The following is a 20,125-nucleotide window of genomic DNA, read 5'->3' on the forward strand; positions in this document are numbered from 1 at the left end:
TCCTGTGGATGAAATCCTGCAGTGTGCTGACAATTTTCTTGTGGAGTTCCACCTTTTGAGTCTTTAGCTAAAATTATAAAATGTGACCATTCAAATGAAAGCTAAAGAGCAGTACTTTCCTGTGGTGCTGTTTATTGTGCTGTACAAGGTGATTCTAACGTGATTCTGTGGATGGAATCCTTACGTGTGACCACTCAAATAAAATCCACTGAGCCGAGCTTTCCTATGGTGCTGTTCGCAGTATTATGCTGTAAAAGGCGATTCAATCGAACGTTTAGTAATCGAGCTAATCGAACAAAATCGAACTCAATCAAATGGATGGAGTTCGATTGGGTTCGGTAATCGAACATGATCCAAATTAAAAATCCTTTTCATGACTTTCTGGAGGGCATTGTATTTGCATTGTTTTCGACCTTTTGTGGTTAGGTCTGGTTTATTGTCGGCCGAAACACTTTCTCTCGTCACTGTAAATGCGCACAGTAGTCCAATTTAGATATGTTTAAATTCAGCCTGAAACAATAAACATCACCGTGGAATAAACCCTTATGGACTCTACGATTTATTCCCCAGAACCTCGAAGTGATGTTATTGTTTCAGGCATGAATTTTAAGGAAGTATCACGCAAATTCGCAGTCATTTCAAAACCCAAAAATGTTTGCCTTCAGCAGAAACAACTAAATAATTGTCAAGTTTGTTATAAATTAGCACCCCGGTGCAATAAAGCTGTCGATTAGTGCCTTTGGCCAGAGACAGAGTAGGCCGGCATGGATTGAAACTTGAAAAATGTTAGGCTAATGGCTAATGTTTTTCAAGTTCTCGCATCGATTGCGTTCGATTGAAAATCCGTTCGACTCCGTTCGATTGCTTACACTGTGACTGTGAAGTGGTTGCGGTATCACTCACCAATTTTAACAACGCTCTATTTGCTGTCGTGTCGTCGCTCGCTAATTTTTTTTTTTTTTTTTTTTTACCGCGGGAATGGATTACAAAGCGAGACGAAAATAGAGCCTGAATGTTACCACTCAACAAATAAAAACTTTTGAGCGATACTTTCCTGGGCGCGTTGTGCGGTTTATTTATAACGGACAAGATAGGTCTAACTTTTTAGTCTGCAGATAAAAACGCATTTAGGGAACTGGTCATAACAAGTTTGTTCGAACAGACCTAGCTTGTCTGGTGAAGGGGGGTCATCGAAGATACAACCTATCTCATGAACATTACCGACAAAATTTTATTAGCTTTAAAATTTTGAGTTGATGTAGAAATAATCAGCTAACAAGAGCCAGCATTGCTAGATAAACAAGAAAAGTGCGTTTTGAATCTCATTGTCTTTTTTTACTGCTGGATAGAGGGGTGGCTATGCAATAAAGACACCACTGATCTTTTGAGGTTGAGGAAGGGGATGCAGGCAGAGGCCACCATCTATTTTGTGGTTTGGTGAGTCCCGCTCAAGTATACTAGTTTTGACCACTTCCCTTAGTCGGCTGGCGTAGGCATACTCGGAAAAGAAAATTCGAGTTCTCCCAACAGAGGCCGAACCTATGACCTTCCGATTACTAGTTCGAATGCTCTACCACCGAGCTACTGGAGACTTATGGCGGGAGCAAGGCTATAAAAACCAAGTTCTTGTGACAAACATCGCGCATACTATGCTGCTAGGATTTCAATATCGATGAGTGGCAAATGCGCAAAATATGACTAATGCAATACAAGCTGTCATCTGGAGTATTTTTCCAATGTGTAGATGAAAGCTTTCTCGTATAACTTGCGGTCAGGGCTAAATTTAGTCTAACTTAGTCGCTCGCTAAAATTGTTCGTTTCATGTTTCCCCAGGGAATTGTTTACCACGCGAGACGAAAATAGAGTCATTTCTCGTGGGACCATTCAGTTGACGGCCATTCAGCAATACTGTACTTGGGCCTTTTGTCTATCACTTTTTAATTTTCCCGAGAGGAAATTCAACATTAAGTGTAGTCGACATAACAGGCCCAAGTTGTTCAAGGACCGGATATTAAACTTTATCAAGAGGTTAAGACACTATTCGAGGGATAAAATGTATTCGTTGGAGTACGTTTTATCCATTGGATAGAATTATCCCCTCTTTGAACAACCGGGACCAGGCCTTTCATATTTAGCCCAACTCGAAGCGCGAGACATCGACCGCGAGGCGCGCGTCGCGCTTGCTAGTAAGTGCCCGTTATGCTGGCTACATTAACGCGAACAGCAAACACAGTTGTGCATGCAATTGTGCACACCTGCCATCGTATCAAGCCCTACCACACACCTGGTCTGGGGAAGGTGGACGGGTTAATTGCTGGTCGATCCTCGCGAAACAAAAACAATATATTAATGAATAAGTGAATGATCTTCGCAGTTATATACGCGACTTAAGGTGAGGGTTCACCTGAAAGCCGTTTTCACGCTGCTTAAAATCGGTCAAATGGAAATATCTTGTTTGCATTTCAAGCAATACAAAAACCCTCCATTCATAACACAAATTAATGATTTGGGGTGTTTTATGAATTTTTGGGTGATTTTTAGGTATATTTGGAAGGAAATAATTTTTCTTGAAGGATTGGTAAAATTACAAGAAATCAGAAATGTTGAAGATTTAGTGAAGTTTTAAAATTAGAATTTGTAGTTGATAATTAATAGACGGATACCAAGTTAGTCCACTAGCAACCTGGGGTGCTCTTGCGTGGGTATCAACTGTCTGTTAGTGTTCCAAAAATCATTTTCTTTTTTCTATCCATTCTTAAAACCTCTTCAAATTTCACTCAAATTCAGGTAGAGCTCCACCTTAAGCACTTGCGAAAAGAAAGCCTGAAAAAGGTTTTTTTTTTTTAATATATAACTGCGATGATCATTGACTTATTCATTCTTTCTTCCACATCAAATGCATGAATTTTCATATATTCACTTTCAGTACATTATTAAACTGTCTTGCTTGCTACCTCTAAAATACTTAAATTGAGGCGAATAACAAGAATTGATACGTTAGCCTTGAAACTTCAGATTTCCGATTTCAAAGGATTCTGCTTTGTAATAACAGGAAAAGGAAAAACAAGGTTAAAAACATTCTGTGTTGGGTTTACACTGGACAAGAGCCAATTTTAATGAGCCACTTGTTATTAAAATTAATAAGGGAAAGAGATAGTGACCCCAACCTTTGCCTGTAAAGGCTGGTTTCCATATGATCGCGGATCGCAGATCGCGGATCGCGGATCGCAATAAGGTCTGCGATCGTCTGCGATCCTGCGATCGTGATCGCAGACGATCGCAGAAGATAGAACCATGTTCTATCTCCTGCGATCAATTGCGATTGTTTGCGATCTGCGATCCGCGATCATATGGAAACCAGCCTTTAGATAGAACATGGTTCTATCTTCTGCGATCGTCTGCGATCACGATCGCAGGATCGCAGAAGTAGTTTCCATATGATCGCAGACGATCGCAGACCTTATTGCGATCTGCGATCCGCGATCATATGGAAACCAGCCTTAAAAGCGCCGAGTGTACACGTGTCACGTTTGGTCGAATTTCTAGTTGGGGAACAAAACAAGCAGTTTTCAGCTGGGTGTCGAAAGTAATTTCGCGTTTGCTTTGGTTTGCTGATTACTACGCTCTGTGATTGGTTAACAAACCTCGCGCCACTTTCTCAACCAGTAGGAATCCAAACCAAAACCAATCGTGTTTTCGCCACAGGCGTTTCCCGCGCTTGGCGCCAGTTACATGTATTTGCTTCGAATTCTGATTGGCTCGTTGTGTTGTTTACATCTGTTGCGATTGGCTAGAGTAATTACTTTGGTTTTGGTTTTACGACACTCAATTGGAAACCGCTGTAATGAATGATTTTCCAGTAATCAGAGACCCATGTATGCGCAAAGGATTTTGGGATCGCCAGGGGGCAAACATTGCTAGTCGCTAGAAAGAAATCTATGGCGTAAAGTTGTTTCTTTGTCAAAAGCAGTGGTTTTGGACAAAGAGTAACGCATTTTCGCCGTGATTTTGTGAGAAGCGGAGGTGACTAATGTTTGTGCGTGGAAATTGTAAGTTTTTGTGTGGCTGATGCGATAAAATCTATCGATAAACACTCTTGCGTAAGGTTGATTGTGAAATCTACTGAATCTACATCAAGTTATTGTGTTGAAAAAGTACAAACTTAGGCAGCTTAGGTGTAAATTTCAGGGGATTGACTCAATAAAGCTTTTCAGTTGTAATTATGTGTGTCGATAATTGTCTAATCATTCTGTGGCGTGATCAAAACACAGGAGAAAAATAATAACTAAAGCTTCCGCTCCACAAACCTCACTACAGAGCGGATCGGCGAAGGGGCATAAACAAAAACACAAACGGACTAAAGAGGACTTAAGCCCTCAATTTAACGCATTGCATAGCTTTCAAACAAGCTACAATGATGAAGAAAGGATCAAAAGACAGATAGCCATGATAAGAAACACGACATCTAGCGACAAAAGCAAATATAATAGCCGGGCTCTAAAACACAAAAACCGTTCAAATCCTATCCTTACAGTGATAAAAAGAGAGGCTATACTGTCACCGGATGCACTGAAATGGGCCATACCAAACCTGAACCAAATGCCACAAAGTACATAAGAACGGCAGTCGCTTAACAGAAACAACAAGAGTTCTAATAAACGATACGCATAACCCAGAAATTACTTTTGAGATCAAAGTACAAAACATGCGACAGTGACCATCACGCAAATCCTCCAAACCATAAATGGCATTTAATAAGAAGAAACTCAAGCTCTTAAAGAACATTTACGGGGGACACCGCTCTTTTCATAAATAAGAGGGTGTTCTCAAAAAGATATACCCGTGAGAGCAAAACTAAAACACGCACGTGAGCGCGAAGGCTTGTCAACCCTATATTTATACACCTCATACAGCACAGTGATCACCGCCTGGCATAGGTTGTTAATATCATACCTGCCAACTCTCCCGGTTTTCCCGGGAGTCTCCAAGTTTTTCATGAAATCTCCCGATCTCCCGGGTAGAGCACCAAATCTCCCGGGAAATACCTATAGCGGTCTTTTTGAGATATGTTTATTAATATTGCTTATTTCTCGTCGGCTCTTCGCTGTGTCCCCCCCCCCCCCCCCCCCCCCCATTGAAGCCCTGAATGTAGACTTGATGACACGGTTCTGCTGGGACCGTGGAAGAAAGAGAACAGATTTCTAGATGTCTCCAGATTTTTTTACTCCTGGGGTTGACAGTTATGTAATATGGACTGTTAATATCGGCACACATACAATTACAACTGAAAAGGCTTTATTGAGTCAATCCCCTCAAATTAATACTTACGTTTGGATTATTTCGAGACTATTGGTCACCATTACTTGATGTAGATTCAGTAGATTGCACAATCAACATTTGACATTTCGCATTTATCGATAGATTTCATCCCAGTTATAACACAAAATCTAACAATTTCCACGCACCAACATTAGTCACCTCCGCTTCTCACAAAATCACGGCGAAAATGCGTTATTTTTTGCCCGAAATCACTGCTTTTGACGAAGAAACAACTTCATGCCATACATTTCTTTCTAGCGACTAGCAATGTTTGCCCCCTCGCGATCCCAGAATCCTGTGCGTATAACATAGGTATCTGATTACTGGAAAATCATTCATTGAATGCTCAAACTTGAAGCCATTTTCAATGTGACGTGCACAGCGGACTATCTTTCGAGATGCCATCTTTTCACATGCCATCTAACCAGGCCTCAGTCTTAAAAGTAAGCACAACTGATTTATTTACGGTTGAACTCGACTTTGAGCAATGAAGATGGGTTTATTTATCTTCAGACTGACGTAGGGGAATATCAAGAAATCAATCGGAGATCGATAAGTCGACGGTTTTGAAATTTAACGCCTTGTAAACAAAACGGCTGAATCTTACAGAAAGTTACGGAACAGAACCGATCGAAAGCGGTCTAATTGTTTGAATTTTCCTGAGCCGTGCAAAGTTAGCAGGTGAACACATTTATCAGGCATTTTAGGTTGGTAGTTGTTGTTAATTTGTCGTTTGTTTTGAAAATTTCCTGGCTTAATAGTTAAAAACTGTCTTTCAGCTGTTTATCTAGAGGGCACGTCGAAAGATAGTCGCTATTCTCTGATATGCACGTAACAAAAACTGAAAGCGTTTATCATAATTTTGTCCACGGACATTAAACTGACTGATACGATCGATCGATCGATCGATCGATTGATTGATTGATTGATTGATTGATTGATTGATTGATTGATTGATTGATTGATTGATTGATTGATTGATTGATTGATTGATTGATTAGTACTGCTCAATAGCTTTCATTTGAATGGTGACACTTTAGGATTTCATACACTCCAAAGGTAGAAATCAAACTGGGAGTATCATGCGCAGGGCGTTGCACTAAATCTCTTAATGCTTACATTTCATTTCTGGATACACAAAAGTGAGAAAAACCTAAGTGCAGCAATAAACAGCACCACAGGAAAGAAAGTACTAGTCAAAATTATACGTGTCGCTTAGCATAAACGCTTACATGTAACTTAGTTTCAGACTGAGGAAATGCTACAACTGTCGGGGCCAGGGCTTGGGGGGGGGGGGGGTGCTTTTGCTCGGTACGTCTACTATATTCTGTGCCCAATCTCAGGCACTCTTTTTGCAAATGTAACCACAAATTGTTTTAACAAGACCTTCCTAAAGTAAATTTACACATTTCTTTAATTTCTTGAATACACTGTGTAGGACATGCTATCATAATTGCCTCTCTCAATATTTGGGGTGAAATGAGGTGAAAATTGCAACATATTCTCGCTTGGTGGCATGCAACCTCACCGCGCTCTCGCTAATTTCTTTCACTTCGAAACCTAGCCGTCTCGCTCGCTTTAATTGTGTCTTCATTCAAGCAAATTTGCTCTCAGTTCGCGTAAATCCAATTTTTAAGAAAAAACGAATACAAGCGTCAATCCCCTATAGCAAAGTAACTATATGGCTGAATTGCTTCTACATCAAGAAACAAAAATATTCTCACACTGTTTTCTACTCGGCTAGCAAAATTCCCTTCCAACATGCAGATCAATTTACTAAAAACTTGCCGATCTTCCTAGAGAAACCAGGAAAAATCTTCCCGTTGTTCTAGGAAGGTCGAAGGAAACCTGCGTCAGTGAAGGGTAACTGCTTTCCTAAGCGAACCGAACTTTGACTTAACAACAGAGCTATCGAGATGGACTGCTCACGGACGGACTTCAAAGAGTATTTTTACGGCAAAATGGTTAAAAATGTTTTGCGCCGAACAGACCGAGGAACCTTTTTTTCGGTAACGCCTGGCGAGCGATTTCAACAGAACGAAACCTTCTGACAAATTGCAAAGAAATCGTGCTTGTTTACCAAAAATGACCTACTAGTTTTTTTCCCGTCATCAGCTGGTGTTCAGCCGATTAAGGCTTATCCCGGATTAAAGCGGAAATACAGTTGAATGTGATGTTTTTGTAAGGTGCAGTGCCAAGTTTAAAAGTTATATCATTTGGGAGCAGATCCAAAACGTCTCAATAGGTGTTAAGTTTAAGTTCACTCTAAGGGTACGGTTTTATTTATTTCCGTTATTTTTTAGAACGATTCTAAAAAAGAAGAATTTCGACAAAAATAACATTTAAAGGTTATCGAAGATTCAAAGTAACATAGCTGCTTCATATGGACACTAGACTGCCCTCATCTGCCAGCGACACATTTTGGTGTTTGTATGTCCGTTTCAATCCTCTGTGTTTTAATCTTCTATCTTATAAAATTTCAAAAAGACTGTAACCCAACCCCCGATGGGCAGCAAATATGGCGTACTCTTACGGCTCGCTTAAGTTTCTCTCCTCCTTCAAATAAAAGACACGTTTTCGTGGAGTTCGAAATTTAAAAGAAATAGCCTAAAGAACACTCGACTGATGTATATAGTCTTCGTACGTTTTTTATTTTTGCCGTCCAAGTCGACAGGGATTTCGCGCAAAATGGAAGGAGAAAGTACGATGGAGAAACGTCTGAGGGTGTTCCGTGCTCATTCGCGTATCTTTCTTCAGTTTGATTTATTATTTATTTATTTATTCATTCATTTATTTATTCATTTATTTATTTATTTATTTATTTATTTATTTATTTATTTATTTATTATTTTTTTCTTTTCTTTTTACTTTGTGCAGCAGGCTTTGTATACTTCTCGAACTTTGCGATTTGACAAAGAGTTTACCCGGACAATTTGATGCAATTTTCCCAAAATTAAAAAAAAAAAAAAACATGTAAGTGACAAAAGGTTTAAACAGTCGACTCACCCTCTCAGCTGAAAACCAACGAACTTGTTCCTTGTGTTATCCAAGAAGACATCCACATCCTTCTGCCTGTGGAACAAGGGAGAAGGATACCTTATTAAATTCCACCAGGGGTTTAACAAAAACTGACGGAGCTTTCCACTCGATCAAAAATTCCGGAAATTCAGGATGAGGGATTGAATGGCACTGAAATTCTTCAGAAGAAAATTTCGGGCTTTGGGGTATAAAAGTACCTTGCTAAGTTGTCCTAACATTCCAGAAAATCGGAACAACCGGAAAATACCGTTTCATACGGCCATTCCTACTCCGCTCCATTTTTTCGACTATTTTACTTCGCTTTCCGTAGAAAACCGGAACAGATCTGTTTACAAGCCGGTTGCAGTTAACCGGAAAACACCGTTCTATTCGGCACCTAAATATTTATTCTTCTAAACTTCAAACCGAAACATTTGGCCGAATTGAAAGCACCCTAGGTACATCAAAGGAGGCAGGGGGGGGGGGGGGGGGGGGGATCAAAAATCATATCCCAGGGACCGCCTAAATAAAACACTTCCCCCATGGAACGTTTCGTTTTGCTTTCTTCCAGTAGGGGGTGTTCATTTAGGGGAAAGGTTTAGTGAAAATGCGGTGTCTATTCTAAACTGCAAAATAGTCCTATTTTTTGCGATGGACAGGTGTAAGAATGCGCGCGAGAAAATGGAAAGCTTCACAGGCCTCAGGGAAATGCGAGGGTAACGCGCGGGAATCCACGTTTTTGCGCCTCGCGTCTCGTGAGCGCTGTACGCCGGGACTGTTTTGCAGTCAAAAAGCTCAATGGGTAGTTAGCGTTTTGGAATGTTTTATGCTTGCGCGTCAACTTTTACCTGACTTTCGGCCGCAGTTTAGGGGGTCTGACCAGTTGTTCCTGCTCTTCCTCACTTCTGTCCCACACAATTTCACCATTGCTATCACTGTCCGATGCCGGGGGTGGTGTGTGTGGAGCTGGTGTCCTCTCGCTGATAATGGGTTGTTGAGGAGGACATTGTAGTTCGTAACTAGCTGGCAAACCGGCGGCGACTCTGATTTCTTCTTTTCTCTTCGCCAGTTCCTCTATTCCTCCCAGCGAAACCTGTGACAAAACATAATGTGTCTGTGGTGAGAGCAGGCTTCAACAACACAAAGGAAATTCGTAGCGCGGAGAGCTGTCTAAAACCTGGTTTTCATTAGCGACGCAAGCACAGGCGCAAGCACAAGCATAACAGCTTTATGTCAAGTGAAAACGAACGCGACGCCAGCACAAGCACAAAAAAAGGAAAAATTTTGATCCTTGTGCTTGTGTTTATGCTTGCGTCGAGGCCGTTTTCACGGTGAAATAAGCATTCACATGCTTGTGCTTGTGTTTGCGTCTGTACTTACGTCGCTAGTGAAAACCTGGTTTAAGGGGCTGTTTACATAGATGGAGGATGTTCCTAGCAGCGGATCATCCTAGCGCCATATGTTTTCTGTATCCAGTTTACATGCAAAACGTTGTACTTGGCCCTAACGAGGGCATCTTTCTAGCGATAGGATCTTCCTAGCTGAGAGATGGAAGATCCCAGCACCATGTAAACTATCTTCGCTCAGAAGGTCCTAGTGCTAAGGACAAGAAAAACAAACATGGCGGCGGTCGGGCGTTTAACTTCTAAAGGCCGTCAATTTTTCTTCTTTTCCTTCTCCACTTGGTAACTACCCCGACCGATGTTTCTGCATGTAAAGCAAACGAAAAGTTGTTCGCTTTCTAGGATCTTTCTAGTACTAGGATCCATGTAAACAGCTCCTAACTCTAAGTACCAGGGCTTACTGGATCATCATTTCTATCAGTCGACCACTGTTAGAAACGTCTTGAAAAAATTATGCCTACACAACACACGATCAGAAATGACCAAATTTAAGGTTTTGTGGAGAACGTGTGAACACAAGACGAATTTTTCATTCTCTTTCTTAACTTGAACGCCACTCCTACCAATTTGGTTCCTGGGTAATTTGTCGTTTGAGTAGAAGTTGAACGAGTTAAAACGATCGCGAAGTAGTACACAAAAAATAAATAAATAAACCACTTTATTTAAGTGTCAATGTATTTAGCGCGGAGCACTAATTAGGGACACTTTCCAAATCGAATTGGAATTTAGACGAGTTGGTTTTTGAGGAGAGGGAAAAACCGGAGTACCTGGAGAAAAACCTCTCGGAGCAGGGACGAGAACCAACAACAAACTCAACCCACATATGACGCCAAGTCCGAGAATCGAACCCGGGTCACAATGGTGGAAGGCGAGTGCTCTCACCACTGGGCCATCCTTGCTCCCTGCTCTGGTGTTCGATTAAAGTTATATTTTCAAGTGACGTTTTCGTTGGCGTTGCCGTCTTGCATTCGTAAGGTCCCTGATAGATAGCCAACGAGGCGCGTAGTTAACGAGGGGAATTGCATTCTTTTGGGAACTGAGTTAAGTACTATCTGCGATGATGTTTACCTATTAACTGTTTGCCTTTGCTTACCAAAACAGTCTTCCACAACAGCAGTAAAATTTTCTTGATCGGAAAATGAGGGCAGGTACCAGCGCAGAACTTCAAAACCATTTCCAGTAAGACTATTGGTAGAAGTTCATCACCACCAAGAGGCTGGCCTGAGGAATATAGACAATAAAATTGTTCAATAAGCTATTTTACCGTTGTGTGTTTGGTGAGCTGGCCTTGGATTGGAAGCGAGGCTGGGGGTGACCTTGTTCATTTTGATACAGACCTCACTGCTTTTCATATGTAAAACCAAACTAGTTAGCATAAGAACAGTATTATCTACATGTGAAAAGCAGTGAGGTCTGTATCAAAACAAGGTGACCCCCAGCCTCGCTTCCAATTCAACGCCAGGTCACTAAGCACACAACTGTAAAATGGCCTATTCTGGGAAAAACGTACAACACTTCAAGGATTTAATTACATTTAAAATAACCTTCTTACGCTAAATTTAGTCAATCTTCAAGTAAATATATATCAGTAAGTAACTTGTTAAAAACGGACCCCACAATAAAAGGAATCTTGGCCTGGCGTAGTCTTCAATGCAGGCGTATGTTTGGGGGCGAGCGAACGCTATAGACGCCATCTTAAATTTTAAAAGCAGAGGAAGATTGGGGAGAATAGAAAGTGCGACCAAGGGAGTGGGTATTAGGCTCTCCCCTCACCCCCCACGCCCCCCGTGCCCCCTTTCCCCAGCTCCCTAAGATTTTGCAAAACCAATATGGCAGCTACGATTAACCAAGAAGAGGCCTGGTCAACCTCCCACATCTTTTCATTGTAGATACTGAATTGTCAACATTGCATACATGTAGCCCGTCCGGAAAAACATCTTTGATTCATAAAAAATAAAAATAATAAAAAAGATGTAGCCTATAAATTCTCAGGACTTCTGAGGTTATTGACATGAGACTGCGCGACCTGAAACTTTCTGAAAATTTGAATAGTTTTCAAGTACACCTACACCTTAAGATAAGAGATTAAGCAGTGGTGAGACCAGGAAGGAGGGAGGGCCAGGAATCCCACCTAATGCTTGGAAAAATAAGGCTCGAAAGGAAACAAATGTATAAGGGGGTTAGTTTCTAAATAAACTGCGGTGCTGCTTCGGTGGGGAGTAGAAACGAATGGTAAGGTAATTTGGCCACTGTAAAGAGATTCGAGTGCTGACGTTTCGAGCGTTAGCCCTTCGTCAGAGTAAAATATTAATCAAGGACTTGTGGGTTGTTTGTGTTTATATAGTGAGCAGTGGAGCAACGGTATTGGTTGGAAGACGGTAACGTGGAAAACAAGAATAAATTACTTGAATGAAAAGCATTCGTTGATTCCGTGGGCATCAAGAGTGCCGATTTGGAGGATGAATTTTTGTTCTAGAATTTTGCGAAAGGAAACGTTTGCACTCGGGGCCCCTTCGGCCCCAAGCCCCCACCTAACACGTCATGTTTAGGTGCATTTTTTTCCCAGCTGCAAATGCTGCTTTTGGCATAGAAGTTACATATTAAAATTAATACTTACTTAACTCGGTGAAAAACATCTCTCGCATATGAGCTATTTCTTGTGAATCCCCTGGTTCTGCATAGCGCATTACTTCAACAATGGTATAGATAATGTTGAGATAAACCCTTATACAAGAAGAGAAACGAAATTTAAACAGATCATTAATACAGCACAACTACATTGGAACCTAGATTTAAAGGAACCTCTAAATAACGCAGTCCTCGTTATAACAAACGATATTTTCCATCCCGGCCTTTTAAAATGTACGGAACAGAACCTCGATATAACGAACCAATTTTCCTCGTCCCTTGGCACTACGTTAAATCCAGGTTCCACTGTATTTTATACACTTTTATGCGGACTGGTTTCGAGGAAACTGTTACAGATTCATTTTAGTGTGGTCTGTATTCCTCAGTCTTTAAATTCTTTGCTCTTGAAAAGTGTAATGGAGTCGGGAGCACAATTCATCTCTTTGGAGGTTGGTGGGCATGAGAACACAGCCTGTTTGGTCCCCCTTAAACACTTAGTTTTGATCAACTTCCATGTTTGATTACCTTAAAGTGACGCTATCAGCCATGGAGACCGCAGGTTTACGCAGTGCTGATAATGCTGCATGAGAATTCCTGGAAGAAACACAAATTCTTTTTTCAAAACACAAACTCATTTAGACTGGTTGCACATAACTTTGATACCATAGACTTCATGCAAAAAAGGCTGACATTTTAATATTCTTTTGTCTACATTCAAATTAGCCTCACTAGCCTCATTCAAGGCAAAATATTCTTTCGACTTTTGAACTCAAGAACGAGGTTAATAGGGCTAATTTTAATGCAAACAAAATAAGACTAAAAGGTCAGCCATTTTTACATAGGGTCTATACAGTTCATTAAACTCACCCCTCCCCCTAACCCTCATCCCTCACACAAAAGACTCACTATAGCACCCCGGTGTACTCACTCGATTTCTACATTCAGTAACTGAATAAGAAGAGGCAGCACTCCTATCTTGTAGAGGAAGAACACATTGAATTGTGACTGAAAGAGAGAAATATACAAACAGGTTACATTCAAAATTGGAGAATCTATTATTATTTAGATAAGGCCCTGTTCACATTTAGTGTGGTCAATTGCAAGCACAGGACATCAATAAGGTACATGTATGTTACTGTATTTCAGTTCTAGGTGGTTCATGAAATGGTTGGATCTTAGCCTGACTTCTGTAGCATGAAGCAACTAAATGTATATTTTACTGGAAGACACAAGCTCATCAAGCTACACTCAAATTTGAGTTTAAATGAAGTTTAATACCTCCTAATACAGACTGAGGTATCTTTTGTACAGTTTATGACTATGCAGTAAAAGGGATATTGAAACCCAAAAACAAAATTGGGGGTAATCATGAATTTTTCAGGATAATTAAGTAACAACAATATTGTAAAAAGCATTAAAATGCAAAACAATAAATGGCCTTTTTGCCCAAAACGGAAGCTTAATTATCTCTGAAAAATACGGGGTTACACCCTAATTTTCTTTTCAGATTCCAATAACATTTGCCAAGATCAGCTTAAATTTTTAAGTTATAAACCACACAAATGTATATTTGTTTTAGCAGGTCCCACCATTAAGAAACCCGAGTTTAATTTCTTGGGACTTCCCAAGATGCATAGAAGGTATGCACAGAAGAAAAAGGAAGTAGCATCCTTAACTTGCTTAAATTAGGAAAATTTAATTTAATTTATAGTTTCAAGGAAATATACAAATGTACAATTAATTAATCATTTACCCATTCTCTTTGCTCTTCCTCATCGCTGACTTCACCAAAATTTCCTACCAGAAAAATTAAAATAAAAAAGTATGAATGACTTAGGTACCATCCACACTAATGCTTTTTCATTTGAAAACGCATACTTTTTGACACGTTTTTGCCTATCATCCACACTAAAAGGCCGGAAAACGCCAATGAAAACAGAGACTTTCAAAAACGGTTTCAAAAGTGGAGATGTTTGAAAACGCATCGTTTTGAAAATGCTACGTTTCTAGTGTGGTGAAAACAGAGACTTTTGAAAACGGTGACATAAAAAGCCTCACAAGCCATCGGTTCCAGTCCAAATCGGAGCATCTATCTAAGATGGAGGATGGTTAACACATGCACAATCCCAGGTCCAAGTCGTTTTCATCGGTTATTTCGAGCATTTTAATGTGGACAGGTGACAACAATACAAAAACGCTAGTGTAGATGAAAACATTTTGGTTCGTTTTCACCATGATGAAAATGGATACTTTTGAAAACGCATTAGTGTGGTGGGGTCTTAATAATGTCAGTGATCTGGGCTGCTGTTACATGTACATTTTTTAGCCACATGTTACATTGATCTTCGCAGCCAAACTAGTTTGGGTGGCACATACTTACACATACTAACGTGTATATAGTAACTCTTTCTAAGGGAGTCCCACTAAATTCCTAAATTCCAATTCGACCTGGAAAGTGTCTGCACTGAACACATTGACACTTTAATAACACTATTTATTTATCTACATGTATTTCACGTGAGTAATACGGTCTCATTGTGTACAGGTCTTAGCTTTGTTGCATACTTGAAATCTAAAATACTATATCATGTAACAAAATCCAAGACATTTTACCTTGTACAAGGTAGAGTAAAACTCTTGCAGCTGTGAGTCTTACTTCAGGATCAACTGCTTCGCATTTCTCAATGACAAGAAACAAGAATTTCCTTTGGTCATTTTCCTCCATTGCAGTCCATCTATAATAGCCTAAAAAAATGATCAAATTATCAACAATATTGTATATGATTGTACTAAGGCTTTCTAAAGGCACAAGGAGGATTGGCCAGTAACAAAAATTGTTTTAACATTGAATTACAGTGTGAGATTTGACGCTAGACAATGCCTCTGATTGCCAACTACAAAATCTTGAAAAGGCTGGGGACGAGTGCTATTACTTAACAAATCGACGGCAGTTTTCTAAGGTCCATACTCTTATAGACCCTAAAATGACACCATAAAATGTTCAAAACTCAAGTTGATTACTACAAGCCACAGGCGAGTGGTTTCACTATCAAATTTTAAAACATTATATGACATCATTTTATGGTCTACATGTACAAGAGTATAGGCCATGGAAAACTGCTTTTGATTTGTTTTTCAATAACATGGAAAAAGTACGAGCGGAAGAGGCTTTATTATCAATTGAGAAAGCACACACATTATATCTGACATCATTTTTATTGTCTATACTCTTATAAACAATCTATGAGCCGATCAGCACGTGGGAATTTTGACAGTTATCGTAAAAATAAATAATTTTTATGTTATTTTGTTTGAAGAAATCTAGTCTCTACATTAAAAGAAAGTTCAGCTGAAAAATAAAAACCTTGCCAAGTGTCCAGGTATTCATAACAAAAGTAAAATTTTAAAAAATTTAAAAACCTTTGTAACCCATTGGACAGATGAGACAAATTTGGATGGTCAACTTTCATCCATATGGAAACTCCTACACTATGAAGATGAAAAATGACCATTGGTGTTTCTTACTTTGAATGTAAATATATGAAACATATATTTTGAACTGTGGATGAAAGATCAAATAGAAGGAAGATCCTCGCAGTTAGTACGCATTACTCAAGCAGTTGCGAAAAGAAAGCCTGAAAAAAATTCAGGCTTGAACGTTTGTTCGGCTTTGAATCCTGTTCAAGCCTGAATGTTTTCAGGCTTTCTTTGTGCAACGGCTTAAGTTGCATACTAACTGTGAGGATCTTTCTTCTATTTGACGTTTCTTACTTTGAAAGATACTAACCTTGAGAGAAAACAGTACTCTCAAATGCTTCTCGGTTGAATTTAAACTCACTTTCCTCAGTGTAACTGTAAAGCTCTAGTGTGTAAAAACAGTATGTTCTGATTAGCTAGCCTCAAGCATATACTCATTTCACTGTATTATGTCATATGCAATTTAACCTGCAATGCAGGCATGTTATTTTGGGTAGCACTTTAGCCGTCGTCTTGGATTTAAAAGCAGAGGAAGCTTGGAGAGAGTAGAAAGTCCAGCCAAGGGGGTGGGCATTAGGCAATTCCATAAGATTTTAAAAATCAAACCCAATATGGTGGCTACAGTTAACTAAGATTGTGGCACTTGCAGACCACCAGAAAATGCCTGCATCACAGGCTATAATTATAAATGCAATTCAACTTTTTTTTTAACTTGTTTTTGCTTGAAAAATTTGAAACCAGTTTTAATTGAGACCACTTTGGTCCAACTCATTCACATGTGTCAGCATGTTTTCAAAAATGAGGCATAACACAATAGATGCTATTCTTATATGATGAGATGTAAACAAGTGGCCCTGTATTCTATACATGTAATTTAGCCCAAAAAGTAACTGAGCTCTCATTTAAAACTATAATAACTATAAACACCTCCTATAATATTACCAACATTTGTAAGATGGCAAAGTTGGAAAAGTAGATAATATTATTGTCCAAATACTGTTGTGTCCAATAAATTAAGAATGGTGCATACTAATAAAAAAGTATTTTGGTGTGGCTTATGACTATGGGGGGAAAGCAGATCTTAGCAAGGGCTTTTGAAAAACAAAAAAAATTTTGGGTTTAACCCTGCATTTTTTTAGAGATAATTAAGCAACAATTATTCTAAAAAACAGCAAAATGCAAAGCAATGTATGGCATTTTCTTCCAAATTGAATGCATGGTTACCCCCAATTTTCCTTTTGGATACCAAGAGCTTTTGCTAAGTTTTGCTTTCTCCACATGGTTTTTCAGTGCGCGACTACTGTTACCGGGGTCACTTAAGGTATTCCTGGAGACTTAACATATGCGAGATTACTTAAAATGGAACCTGTATACCACATTTCAGAGATCAGGACTGAAGCGTTCGCGAGTAATAAGCGAGAGACGTTTGGTTTCTACGGGGTCTTTCGCGGGAAAACACGGACTGCCTACTGTGAAAATCCTTGCGTCTTCTTCGTGCATGTGATTCTCCAAAGAGTATGATGTTGACAGATCTATCAATAGTGCTCTCTTTTACCTGAAAGATGAGACTGTTCTGGAGTTTTTCGACCAGCCTTTCTGATTGCTCACCGCCATAAATAAATCTCTTTTTGCGATAAATAAACCCCTCTTTGCAATTAAAAAATCTATAATATACCGTTCTATGAAGCGTGAATTTGATTTTTTTCCAAGGTCTCTTCAACAAGCATTGCATCAAATATCGAACGTGTCAACACACGCTGAGAGGAGATGATAGAGGTGTCGTTACTAGGTGAAAGTGATAAGCTGAACACTGATTGGTTTCGCGGGAAAAATGGGCCTTATTTTGCGTTTTACCACTGGAAATAATAATTGTGGATACTGAAATCATGGCCGCCATTGAAATAAACAGAAATCCATCGAATGTGAGCAATTTTGGGCAATTTATGGCCGATTTACGCACAGAAAAGGCTTACGATGTGTGAGATTAGGGAATATTTATTATGTCTTTTTCAAGACGATATGGCGTAGATGTTTGAAACTTGGCAGTTTTAAACTGCATGAGAAAAGGAAACTCCACACCGCAGTGCACAACAGAGAGTGCATTAGACCGCGAGTGAGTGGACCTTACTTTCCATGAAGGTAAACTTTGTGAAATTTCGCTCTTAAAACAGTTCAAAACAAAACAACAATGCCCACTGCGGTGAAAAGATGTGTTTTTGTGTATTTTAAACGTGTCCCAAATTTTAAATGAAAATAATAAATTCCTGTTTGCATTTGATTGATTTCAGAAAATTTCTTAGGAATGACAGCACCCTTAAATTCTTAAAATTTCAGACATACCATTAAATATTTCTTGTAAAAACTAATTTTTTTGGAATCTATATGAACTGATGAATTAGTGGTATTAAAATGACATCTGTATCTTAAATATTGGCTTAGAAACAATGCTTTTAATTAGTGTCTAAAATTGAGCAAATTAGCCTCCAGGAATACCTTAAACAAAACTGGCCAATCAGATTGCAGGACAAGAACATTGAATTACAACCAAACCTCATTGAACCGATTATGAGTAGATGGAAAACAACAGTTAAAACCCAGAAGTTTGGACTTATTCACTGTTAGTATCATAATGTGAGCTGATTGGCCAGTGTTAATTGACCCTGATAAGTACTAGTAGTCGCACAGTAAACTGTGCAAGAATATCCCTGTATGAGCAGGCACCACCCAGAGGAAAGCCAAGTATCTCAAGATGCACAGAACATATGCACATGTACAGTAACTAAAGAAGGCACCATGCTCAATGTTTATATCATCGGTTGCACCTAAGCGTGGACACGAGAAAAAAAAAAGCATGTTCTAATAGGGTGCCAGACATGACGTGTTTTGTCGCCAAACATTTAAAGTTTGACAGCCAGTAAGTAAACTGTCGCGCCAGATCAGCGCATTCCACTCATAAGCTTATTTCATTTTTCTCAACTTGCAGGCATATTTCTCACTCAGAAACAGCACACTTGCCTCCAGAAAGTATTCTTAACATCTAAAAAATGCTTGCAAAGAATATTTTGTCGGGCAAAACCAAATCAAGTCAACAACAGCCGGCTATATATTCCAAACTTCGAACGTTTGGCGCCAAAACATGTCATGTTTGCACCCAACTAGAACATGCTTTTCCCTCCCGTGTACACGCTTAGAAGCAACCGACGGTATTAAGTAAACAAAACAAAACATCCCGGCCCGCAACTTTATTGGTCCAATATTTAATATTCACCGTGGAGTAATAACGTATCAGAATTGATGGACTAAGAAAATCCTGGCCGAAAATACATAGTAATTTAAAGAAAGATCACATTGAACGTTAGAATGTTTCACTACATTAGTGGTGGTCTGTTGGTTTTACTGTGCATGTATGTACTTTAACCGGCCCGAGACTATGAATCAATCAATCAAAGACTTTTCAGAAGAAATTCAAATTAACGAACGAACTCAAAAGATTATTATCTGTCCTCAATTCTGACTAGCAGTTGTTCCCATTAATCCCTGGCTAAAAACGAGAACGCACAAAAGGTGTGAATTGTGTTTTATCGCTTCTTACCGGCGATTTCCGCAGATTTTCGGTCAGCATCATCGTAAGTGAAGTCCACATCTGGCGTTGAGTCTAATTGGCCCTGTAACGAAAAGAAAACAGTTGTAAGTAGAAGTAAAATAGCCCCAGAATATAATTTTACCCTCCAGTTACCTCTGATTCTCTTCTTTGCCTTCGTAGAAGATCTCTTAGCTTTGGAATGCCTCTCTGTTTACGATCAATACTTCCCTCCATCTTGAAATTTTAGCTTAGGAGCCACGCCTTCCTTGCACCCTCGATTGAATGGGACTCGGTCCAAGCTGGGATCATTAGGGGAGGGGAGGGAAAGGTTAACCGTGCCAGCGGCTGCAGGCGGCTGATCGGCATGGAGGGAGCAGAGGAAGCAGGGATCCAGTGTTAGTAAATAAAGATTCCTTTCCTGCTAAAAGTATTCATTATTGGACAAAACTATTTGAAGGCATTCAAAACAAACACAACAACATGGTCAAAACAAAAGAAATTTTCACAATTTGCTCACATAGTTTGCATAAAAGTGGAAGCTCAGACTTCCAGAGGAGAAAAAATGTTATTGTTCCGTACCACCAACATGGCCGCCATGACGTCACATGCAATATTTTATTGCCTGAGATCGATCTCGTTCCATCTGCTTGTTCTTCATAAGGTGATCTGATTCGGTGAGGAATTAATCTTTGCACCT

General features: G+C 39.5%; 1 protein-coding gene across 1 annotated transcript in view; it reads right to left on the minus strand.

The window, feature by feature from the left end:
* LOC146463125 (striatin-interacting protein 1-like) overlaps nucleotides 1–19,687 on the minus strand; it is a 46,006-nt gene extending 26,319 nt beyond the window's left edge. The window contains exons 1-11 of the mRNA XM_085084826.1: nucleotides 19,582–19,687; nucleotides 19,438–19,510; nucleotides 16,156–16,230; nucleotides 14,982–15,113; nucleotides 14,122–14,165; nucleotides 13,297–13,373; nucleotides 12,894–12,962; nucleotides 12,358–12,464; nucleotides 10,834–10,961; nucleotides 9,186–9,430; nucleotides 8,326–8,391 (exon numbers count right to left, since the gene is read on the minus strand). Of these exons, the coding sequence (XP_084940952.1) occupies nucleotides 8,326–8,391; nucleotides 9,186–9,430; nucleotides 10,834–10,961; nucleotides 12,358–12,464; nucleotides 12,894–12,962; nucleotides 13,297–13,373; nucleotides 14,122–14,165; nucleotides 14,982–15,113; nucleotides 16,156–16,230; nucleotides 19,438–19,510; nucleotides 19,582–19,662 (1,097 nt within the window). The 5' untranslated portion in view covers nucleotides 19,663–19,687. The remainder of the gene's footprint in view (nucleotides 1–8,325; nucleotides 8,392–9,185; nucleotides 9,431–10,833; nucleotides 10,962–12,357; nucleotides 12,465–12,893; nucleotides 12,963–13,296; nucleotides 13,374–14,121; nucleotides 14,166–14,981; nucleotides 15,114–16,155; nucleotides 16,231–19,437; nucleotides 19,511–19,581) is intronic.
* Between the last annotated feature and the right edge of the window lie 438 nt (nucleotides 19,688–20,125).

The sequence above is a fragment of the Pavona decussata genome, unplaced genomic scaffold (genome assembly GCF_977016875.1).
Source record: "Pavona decussata unplaced genomic scaffold, jaPavDecu1.1 SCAFFOLD_180, whole genome shotgun sequence".
Lineage (NCBI taxonomy): Eukaryota > Metazoa > Cnidaria > Anthozoa > Scleractinia > Agariciidae > Pavona > Pavona decussata.